The sequence below is a fragment of the Triticum dicoccoides genome, chromosome 7B, assembly GCF_002162155.2.
Source record: "Triticum dicoccoides isolate Atlit2015 ecotype Zavitan chromosome 7B, WEW_v2.0, whole genome shotgun sequence".
In the NCBI taxonomy this organism is placed as follows: Eukaryota; Viridiplantae; Streptophyta; class Magnoliopsida; order Poales; family Poaceae; genus Triticum; species Triticum dicoccoides.
This window is the reverse complement of record NC_041393.1, coordinates 2,303,898-2,314,791: the sequence shown is the minus strand read 5'-3', so window position 1 is coordinate 2,314,791 and position 10,894 is coordinate 2,303,898. Positions and strand designations below refer to the sequence as shown.

Sequence of the window (10,894 nt, the reverse complement as noted above, 5' to 3'; positions counted from 1 at the left end):
GGGTCAGTGGTTTCGGTTTGGGAGAGGGAGATCTGTAGATGGAGATTGGTCGTGGGAGAAGGTGGAGGACGTGGGATTATTCCCAGTTTTTGCGTTGGTTTGGCGCGTGGGCTTTTCACGAGATTTTTTCGGTGTGCTATCGTACGAGGGTGGGGGTGGGGGATCGAACGAGGTTGAACCATCGAAAGAGGTCGAACCATCATGATGTTCGATCCCGCTTTAATAGTAGAGATTGGTAGCATAGCGTGATGTCTCGTGTGATGATCCACCATGCTTTGTCACCCTAGCTAGCTATATAGTTTATGTAGTACATATATTGAATTTCAGAACTTCAATTTCAGAAATTTAATCTTTGAATTATGAACATAGGAAATGTCTGACAACGACGATAAGATACAAGAGTGCGAGTACTGTGGCGACAACCGGGGTCTGTGCGACGGGCCTCACTTGGAAGGCGGTCGACGCTTCAGTATTAAACTCGACAAGACCTTCGATGTTTATACGGTACACAATGACGACAAGTCTTTTTCCGTAATTAAACATGACTTATGTTTCTTCAAAATGTAATTTCCGCTTTCTACAATTCAGCTAGTGCATCCCCTGTCATGCAAGACGTTATGTCTTGAAGAAGATGGATTTCAAAGATCATGAGAGTATGGAGACAAAGGGAGTTCACCTCAGGACCCATCATGGTTATACGTTTGCTGCAAAGCTATACAATGCGGTGACCTACTCCCATTTTGGTTGCTCGAATTGGGCAGCACTATGCAAGGCGTATGGTTTTTAGGAGGGTATGTATGTCACCTTCGATCTAGGTGATGATCCAGATGATATGGATGAAGATGATGTCGTCGAAGATAATATCGACATTTGGGTCGATGTTTATACGCTTCCACTTCTACCTCTACATGAGTTTCTCAAACATATTCAATAAGTAATTTATATTGTAAAAATAGTTGACAGCTTATTTACATTGACAACTTAGTTCCATTCTTCAAGAAATGTACGGAAAGTAGTAGACAAAACCTACTACAGTTTTGGGTCTGAGCTAAATTGTGAGGAGATACATCATTTTGTTTCATGGATTAAAGATGTTGAAACTTTTAAGACGAATTATCATATCTCTCTAAGTTATTCTCAAATACGTGCCACTAGTGCACGTGTTGAATCTACGGTAACATCCATCGAGATATCATGGTAAGATTTTTCCTATTATGTCATCAGTGCATTTTTTTGCATAGATTCTTTTAAGCTAAACAACATTTTGCTAAGTATGTTATTGTGATGTTCTTCAACAGAAACTCCCGGCGGATTGTATACCTAGATTTATGGAAATGAAAGGTGACATGAGGATTGTTAGCTTACGACAAAGTTTGCGTACATACCACCACAGTGCATACACGATTCATCGAAGCGATGACATCTTCACAATCAAAGATTGGAGAAAAGTTCTGAAAGATCGCAGAGAACTACTTGGGGGCAACATCAAGCGCAACCCACAAAATGGGAGATAGGTTCATATGTATTCTCCATAATGGAGAATTAGGGGTTTCCTGTTTTATGTTATTTTACCTTCGAGAGAGTAGGAGGAGGTCTTAGGTATTTATTTGCTAGATTGTGCTAGAATGATGAGCTAGCTAGTTCTTATATGACTATGATGATGAGTTATGTGCTACCTTTGTGCTAGATTGATGAGCTTTCCTATATATATGACTATGATGATGAGTTGTTATTATAATGATGATGATGATGATTAATGGTTCCTTCATTAATTTGCTTACTCGCTAACGTCCAGTTCTCTCGATCTATATGTAGTAGCTAGCGTCGACCAAGCACGGAGAAAGAGAGTCGCTTCTCTCTACATGTAGTACCTAGCATCGACCAAGCACGAAGAAAGAGAGGTCACTTCTCTCTATATGTAGTAGCTAGCTAACACAATGTGAAACCCCTAAACCCTCCAAAACCCCTTCTTTCAAAAAAATCCAGGCCTTTTAGTGCCGGTTGGTGACACCAACCGGGACTAAAGGCCCCCCAGCCCCCGGCGCAAGCTCGTGCCACATGGTGGGCCTTTGGTCCCGGTTCGTGAGGAACCGGTACTAAAGTTGGGGGGGGGGGGCTTTAGTCCACACCCTTTAGTGTCGGTTGTAGAACCGGCACTAAAGGTCCTTATGAACCGGGACTAAAGACGGATTCTGCACTAGTGTCATGGTGAAGAGGAAGTATACATGAAGCAACTTCCTGGGTTTGGAAACCAACATACGCCGTTGCATGTGTGCAGGCTTGACAAAGCATTTTATGGGTCTTCATGCACCTACTACTATTCACTTGACTGCTGCTAAACGAATAGTTAGATATGTCAAGAACACTCTTAGCATTGGTCTGAATTTCAGCAAGTCACCATCCACACTTAATAGCGCTTTCTCAAATTATGACTGGGCAGGATGTTTGGATGACAGACGTTCCACTAGGGGATTTGCAGTGTTCTTTGGTCCTAACTTGATTTTGTGGTGTGCAAGGAAACAACACTAGTAGAAAAGGGGGCAAAGGTCTAGGCCGGGTCAGCCCATTAGTCCCGGTTCAGTCCAGAACCGGGGCCCATGGGGGCATTGGACCCGGTTCATGAGCCCCGGGGGCCGGCCGGGCCACGCGGGCCATTGGTCCCGGTTCGTCTGGACCTTTTGGTCCCGGTTGGTGGGACGAACCGGGACCAATGGGCCTTGCTCCTGGCCCACCACCATTGGTCCCGGTTGGTGGCTTGAACCGGGACCAAAGGCTGCCCTTTAGTCCCGGTTCATGCCACCAACCGGGACCAATGAGGTGCCTATATATACCCCCTCGCGTAAGAGCAGAGCACACTGCTTTGTTTTTTCTGGCCGCCGAGGGGGGGGAGGGCTTGGTGGTGCTCTAGCTCACCTCCTATGCACACAAGGTGTTCGATGGAATGCCCGAGCCACACTACTTAAGCTTTCTCCTCTCCAAGCTCGACCTCCAAGCTCCATTTTCCTCAATATTTGTCTAGGTTTAGCGGTCCGTCATGCCCCGTCGCCGTCGATCACCCGCGCCGATCTCATCGCCGGCACCACCATGGTGAGCCTCTTGTTCTTAGCTTCTTTCTAAAAGGAAAAATATTCTTACTTGTATGTTTAGATAGATACTTGTATTATTTTCTTACTTTTATTATTGCATCTTATATAGTGCGATGGTTTTGGTATCCGCCCCCCTCGGCCCTCGTCCTGTCTATGATTTGGATGTGGTATATATATATTATCTTTTCATAACTATTGGTTCATTTATTGTTTATGAAAATTATGCCGATCAACGTGACATAGATTTTATTTATCTAGGAGGTTGTTGAACCGGAAATTCCAACCGACCCTATTGCCGAGAGGTTAAATTTAGTTGAAGAAGAAAACAATTTCTTGAAGGAAAAAGTAAGACAAATTGAGGACGAGAAGATGATATTGAAGTTGCATGTTGCGGATGTCGTTGATGATCACAAGATCAAGATGGATACAATGCGCTTGAAGATTAGAAAGATTAGAAAATATGCCATTCATATCGAGGCTTGGTATCATTATGCAGTTGGATCAGTTGTTACCTTGATTGCGATTATGATCGCATTTTTTTCGCATTGAAATGTTTTACATAGTTTCAATGTATTGTTTAATTAATTAGATGCTCTGGAGAGCTATATGTTGTTAGATGAGAACTATGTATGTACTTTGGTTTTAATGTGATGATGAACTTCTATTAATTTGGTCACTTATTTATCTATTCATGATGTTCTGTAATGGTTTTTGACACACTTAATTATATATAATGCACGCAGATGAACCGGCAATGGATGTACGGTGACAAACACACCTCCGAGTACATTAGGGCATGCATGATTTTCTCGAAGTGGCTGAGCCAAACAAGCAGAATGGTTTTATGTGTTGTCCATGCCCTATATGTGGGAATACGAAGTCTTACTCTGACCGGAAAATCCTTCACACCCACCTGCTTTATAAGGGTTTCATGCCACACTATAATGTTTGGACGAGGCACAGAGAAATAGGGGTTATGATGGAAGACAGCAAAGAAGAAGAGTACGATGACAACTATGTGCCCTTGAATACGGTAATCGCACAAGGAAGTGATGCCGTCTTCTCATTTCTGAATGACACCGATGGTCTGGAAGGACAGGGTGAAGAAGCAGGCTATGATTATGATGGCTCCTTTGACCCAATGCCGGTGCAAGAAGGAGACCGTGAGGACGGCTCCGGTGACCCAATGACGGTGCAAGAAGGAGATCGTGATGACGGCTCCGGTGATCGAACCGAGTCTGGCCAGGTATATATATTAGTTAAGCCTGTGCTGACTAGCTAATTGATGCATTCGTTGTTTTGGTATATGTACACATATTAATTAACTCTCATCTTTCTTCTTTTTTCTAGCCCTCCGGATCGAGCACAACTTCGGTAAGGAGACGAGGCCCGAAGAAAAAGTTGAGCTCCGATGAAAGGTTTGAGATCACAGCAATCGCGCGCGACGGCGAACCGATTGAACCCATCCGAACAAAGAATGCATTTGCTGCTCAATGCGGGGTTCTTGTTAGGGACAGGATCCCGATCAGCATCCACCAATGGTATAAGCCTAAGAACGAAGATCCTGAGGTGTCTTATGTCAATGATATGCAGAAAGATGATCTTTGGACTGAGCTGAAGGGAAATTTCACCCTAGCACTAGAGGAGGATCCGCAGAAGCCAGTTATAGAGCAATTAATCAAGTCTTTTGCTATTAAGAAGATGGCAGACCTATTCAGGAGATGGAGGAAAGAGCTAAAAAAGTTTGTCGACAAAGAAGAGACACCAGAATTCATCAGCAAATATGAGAAGATCGAAGATCACTGGCTCGCATTTGTGGCCCACAAGACATCAGAAAAGAGTAAGAAGATGTCGGCGACAAACAAGCAAAATGCTGCGAAGAAGAAGTTTCACCATCGCACGGGGTCAGGTGGCTACCTACAAGCCCAGCCTAAGTGGTCCAAGCCTGAGAATGATCTGCTTGATAAAGGGATCGAACCGGAGACAATGAACTGGCCAGACCATTGCTGGACTTGGTACTTCGGGGCTGGCGGAACCTTGGAACCTGTATTAGGGAAGTGCCGTTGGACGAACGAGCAACTGAAAATACCAGTCAAGAGGCCTTACCCACTAGAAGTTTTGAAGACTTCTAGCATAATCTGAACTTGATGAAGTTGTGATTAAGGGAGTGTGTTAAACACAATATACACAGTATACATTGTGTCACGTATGGAGAGTCCAAGACTTGGCGTATGATCTAGGATAAATAGTTGGTTCGGTTCAGATGTAATCTTATCTCCTGTAACTACTTCTATCTCTTGTTCTCCAAGTTGTATACCTCCTGTAATATCTCCAACAATATATGCGCTTTCAGGGAGGTGTGCCCCTGCCTATAAACACGAAGCACGTCGCCTCAGGTCGAGGTAAGACGTTTCCGCCTATCGCACACTCACGGTTCTATAGGTTAGATCATTTTATCTCTTCAGATACAAACCAAAAGATTCATGATATCATGTTAGGCCTCATCTGAATATCTGAAGGATATACCATCTTCGGTTACTGTTTCCCTTCCGAAAATAGCTACAACCAACAAGATCGTCCAGTTTGAGAGTCAACGGTCGAGATGCCCCGGCGAAGCGGTACCAACTGAAGTGAAGCAGAGTAGTCGGTGTCAGATCTCTATTGGACGGCTACAATTGAATTACCCCTTTAGGCGCCAATTAATGTACCTTCAGCTGTCATTTTCATCTCTTCTTTTTACTTTACCAACTCTTAGACTGTAATTGCTATAAAGCCCGGGGTTTCCAGCCGAGAGAGGCATCGAGTTGTAATAGGGAACCCTAGCTGCCACTGGAGTGGGTCAGGCTCTAGTTTCCTCTTCGCTTATACAAACCCAAGCAAACCCGCTCTGAATTAGGGGTAAATCTCTAAGGATTTCTGAATTTTGCTCACCTCTGAACCCCTCTAAGTTCAGAGTTTGACATATCATCATTATCCATCTGATCTTTCTAATTTTAAGATCTGGAAACTCTCTGCAGCAAATAAAAGAGAAAGAAACCGTTCTAGAGATTATAAATTCTGTGGTGGGTTCAGCTGTTTGTCAGAGGGAGGTTCACCACGCGATCAACAACTATACATGCAAGAACAGTCTGCCAAAAGATAGTTTGATGGTTACAAAAAAGGATGCACCGGTTATAAAATAGTCCCAAGCCACACTCAAGCAAGCTACGTTAATAGGTTTTACCAATGCCGACTTCTCAAGTCCTAATGCACACATACTGTAATCAGTACTTACAGGTCACCAAATTAAATGAATCAGGTATATTTTTCTAATGTAGTACAGCAGAAAATTACAACCAACAGAATCAAAATCACATAAGAAACTGATCACCCTTCATGTTGGATGGCTACTAAATGACAGAACGTATCGAAGATTAGGGTGATTTCACATAGGAAAATGTGGAAATGCTGCATATCAGCACCAGCAGATAGTATAAGAACTATAGTAAAATGTTTCCTCCTTTTTATTTCAAGTAAAAGACAGTTTTTACCAAATCTCCCTCCAGCTTAACACAATAGAAAAATCTATGAGGGCTAAGTTTGCTTTCTCACAAGTCCATAGCAGTGCAGAAACGAGTGTAAGTTTGAACATATCAGACCCGCAAAATGACAGAAACAGAATAGACACATTGGCTAAATCAAATTAGTATAGCCTAAAAGGTGGGCTTCTTACACCAGACAGACGGAGACAGAGAGAAGGTGATGCTCTTAATCACCGAACGGGAGGCGGTGGATCGGGGACGAAGGCGCCGGACGTACACCGCAGCGCCGGATTCTGTGCGGGCGACACTGCTTTTACCAACGGAAGGAGGGGCAGGCGTGGACTGCGCTGCAGGAGGCGAGGAACGAGGGCGGGGTGGTGGATCTAGAGTAGACTATGAGGGCACATATGGACGGGGAGAGGTCGGGGATTCAAGGTGAGCAATGCCAACGGAAGGATTTGTGGGAGGAGGGTTTGCGAGAGTGTGCCTGCTGCTCTGGGGCATTTTCACACTTCGGCTCTATTTCACAGCGTAATGTTTGTTTGCTGGTAATCTTATTAGTCCCACCTCGGGAACTGAGGCAGGTAGCATTATTAGTCCCACCTCGGGAACTGAGGCAGGTAGCAAGGGGGGAGCTGGGTATAAGAAGGGGCCTTGGGCGTATGGAAAGAGGCATCTTTGCGCTTGGGGCAATGACGCAGCCAGTGAGGTTATACCGAGGCGCGTCAATTGCTGGTTGAAAACTATTTCCAAACCCCCTCTTTGGCCCTCACGGGTCATTGAGAATTTCTGAAAGGGCTCCCTCTCCTCCTTGGAGAGGGCAAGGCTCTACAAATTCATTGTCAAAAATTTAAATTTTGGTTCGTGGAAGATATTTAAATTTAACAGCTGCTGTTAGTTTTTGCTTGGACCAGATAAAAGTTTCACATGAATCATATTTCGGTTTGAAATTCAGGACTGCTGGCCAAGGCCAATCAGTCTTCGAAGTTGAAGAGACGTGCTTAAAATGGAATTAAGAATTCTGATGTTTTTCTTTTAGAAGTTTGCATGTAGACTACACTACCGGACTGGTGGGCTATGCCTACGGCCAAGGGCCGTCGGCATAGGTCCTATGCCGTCGGCGTCCTATGCCGTCGGCATAGATCTATGCCTACGGCTGCCGTCGGCATAGCCCCGTCAGTGTAGATCACGTCAGCGTACTTCTGTCAGACCGTCGGTGTAGTATAGCCGTCGGCATAGGGGGTATGCCGACGGTCGTGGGGCAGCCATCGGCATAGTTTAGCCGTCGGCATAGTTTTCCGTCTGACGGCAACGGACGGCGCCGTCAAAACTGCTGGCGACTCAGGGGGCGACACGTGGCAAAGATATGCCTATGGCTAAGCCGTCGGCATAGATTCAATCTATGCCGACGGCTTAGCCATAGGCATATCTTTGCCACGTGTCGCCCCCTGGTTTGACCTGGCGGCAGGGCTATGCCTACGGCAAAGCCGTCAGCATAGATGTAAATCTATGCCGACGGCTTTGCCGTGGGCATAGCACTGCCACGTGTCGCCTCCTGGTGGCTCCTGAGCGTATACATGGCGACAGCTTTGCCGTAGGCATAGTTTTTATTATTATTTTCCCTGTTTTTTCTTTTTCAATTCATTTGACAGCATTTCAAATCAGAATAATATGAAATATGACAGTTCATCATCATCATTTAAACATAGTCAAGTTCATCATCTAAAGATCATCACCGGCGAAAGTTCACGAACATAAGAGTAGTGCAAGACATAAAACATCATAAAAGTTGAAACATGAAAGACATGGCACAACGGCCGCATACACGGAATCATCATCGTCATCAAGCACCACCAAGTCCACCTCCGCCAAAACCACCACCACCACCGAGTCCACCTCCGCCAAAACCACCACCTCCGCCAAGTCCACCTCCGCCAAAACCACCATCACCACCAAGTCCACCTCCGCCAAGTCCACCTCCGCCAAACCCGCCACCGCGACCACCATCACTCTGCCAGATCAGAGTGACTGGGGTCGACGGAGCAGGAGTCGAGCCACCGGTCCCCTACATGTTTGAAAGAAGATTCTAACGGTAAATATGACATGATAGTGTTGGATGAACGAGAACTAGTTTGTCATTAGTTAGGCAAATTTACTAACGGGAGTATCACCGCCTAGTGCCAGGCATTCCTCGAACGTGGGAATGTGTGGGGCGTCTCCCGCAGGTGGTGGTGGGGGTCCAACTTGTGGTGGCTCCGTGCGGTTAGTCCAAGACGCCAACATAGCCTGGATGTTAGTTAAACAAGTCCACTTAGAAACAAGCCGTGATCAACAAAGTCAGAAGGAATGAAAGTGCAAATTTGAGCTTGGTTTAAGAGGGCAAAACTAACCGCCATCACTTGACGGCTGTAATCATCGTTTGCCTTAACTCGTTGCAAGTACTCCCTCACCTCAATATGCCTATGCTCGAGAAAGGCCTGATATGCCTACAAAATTGAGGTTGTTTCTAAGTGGGCAGTGATGAAAATAAACTAAGAAAGATAGAGACAAAGAAGATAAGGGGAAGTACTTACAGCACGCTGGCGGACTAAGGGAGGCTGCGAACGCCCCGTACTCTCTAACGGGCTCAGGTTGGTAGCTCGAAGCCGTGTGTACGAGATCGACGGAGTGATCAAGCCATCGAAACACGGATACCGGCCATGGGACTTACCCTGGATGGCCACCACCGATGTGTCGTCGATCTGAGACTGGGCGACCTCAGGAACGGGAACATCCGGATGAAACTTCTGATAGTTCTGAGTGTAAGACTCCAGGTGTTGCTCGGTGTTGCCGTAGTACTGGCTCTCGCCCTCCTTGCGACCACTCCGCTCGCGGGCCAGCTTCCACGACTCCATGTCTGAGAGCGGCCTCTGCAACTTGTCCTCCTGCAACGTCAAACAGAAGTTAGCCATACATAAGAACATGACGGTAAAGAAGAACCAAATGCATCTTTCATATAGATATACCTTCATGGCCTTGAAGCCCCAGTGGTTTCTGTTTCCTTGGCCGTGTGTCCCGTCTTTTCCACAGTTAGCCCGGGCCTTGATGCTCTTGGTAGCAAACTCTAGATCGTCACCAACCCACCTATCCACCAAACACGCCCATCCGTCATGCCTTCCATAGCACCAACGAGGAACAACCTGTGCAAATTTTGGAAGCATGACATGTGAGCACAAAACATATAGTTGACTCCTTGAAACAATGAAAAGTTAGTAATAGTTACCATCATGAACTGCTCCCTGCTCATGTTAATTTTTTGCCTCTGTGCTTGAGTTTTGGTCACCTTTTGTTGCAGGTAGATGTGGTAGTACTGTGAGACGGCAACCCAACGTACCTCGTACTGCAACTGACGAGCTTTCTTCTTTGCAGACGCAAGTAAGACCACGTCGACTCTGGCCTTATGCTCGTCAAGAACTCTATAGAGTTGCTGCAATCATGCATAAACCAGAAGCAAACAAGGCATGAGTTGAGTGATTCAATGATAAACTATGAACGAAACTGAAGACAAGTGATTCAAAAGGGAACTTACCCAAAATTTGGTGATCACGGCCTTAGCGGCCGTCCTGTACTCCGCGTTGCTGCAAGCCTCGTAGTGGGCCCAGCTTGTGGCCAAAACACGCAGCTGCGGGTCCCTGTCTGGCCGGGGGCAGAATAGGCCAGGCCAAAACTGCTTCAACAGGACAGTGAGAAGGCCGTTCGGTTTACGGCCCTTTCCCCGAAGGATCCAGTTACTGCAAAAGAATCAAAGGGTTGCCATGTGTACAATAAAAAAATGTTGTCATGTGTTGAAAATATGATTGAGATGCACTTACTCTGTCCCCGCACTACTGGAATCAGCTACTTTGCCGTCAGCTAGCGGACGGCAAAGAAGCTCTTTGCCATCAGCTACTCGAAAGCAGACGGCAAAGAACTGGCTGATGGCAAAGAAAGCCTTTGCCATCAGCCTGTTCTTTGCCGTCCGCTAGCTGATGGCAAAGAATCTTTGCCGTCTGCTAGCTGACGGCAAAGAATCTTTACCGTCCGCTAGCAGACGGCAAAGAGGGAGGGGGCCCCCACTGAGGAGTTGTTTAAAAAATACTTAACGTCCCCCCTCTTTGCCGTCTGCTAGCGGACGACAAAGAGCAAAAAAGCGGACGACAAAGAGGGCGGACGGCAAACATTCAACAAAAATAACGGCGCGCCCCACCTCACCCTCTCTCTCTCTGTTTCTCTCCTGCTCCCACACGCGCGCCGCCGCCCCCAGCACTC

The 10,894-nt window shown here is 46.1% G+C and overlaps 1 protein-coding gene and 1 pseudogene across 1 annotated transcript in view; one reads left to right on the top strand and one right to left on the bottom strand.

Moving 5' to 3' along the window:
• LOC119335817 (polyubiquitin-like) overlaps nucleotides 1-10,894 on the bottom strand; it is a 44,773-nt gene that overhangs the window by 8,267 nt on the left and 25,612 nt on the right. The window contains exon 2 of the mRNA XM_037607891.1: nucleotides 1,034-1,048. Coding sequence (XP_037463788.1) covers nucleotides 1,034-1,048 — 15 coding nt within the window. The remainder of the gene's footprint in view (nucleotides 1-1,033; nucleotides 1,049-10,894) is intronic.
• LOC119342295 lies at nucleotides 7,282-7,415 on the top strand (annotated as a pseudogene).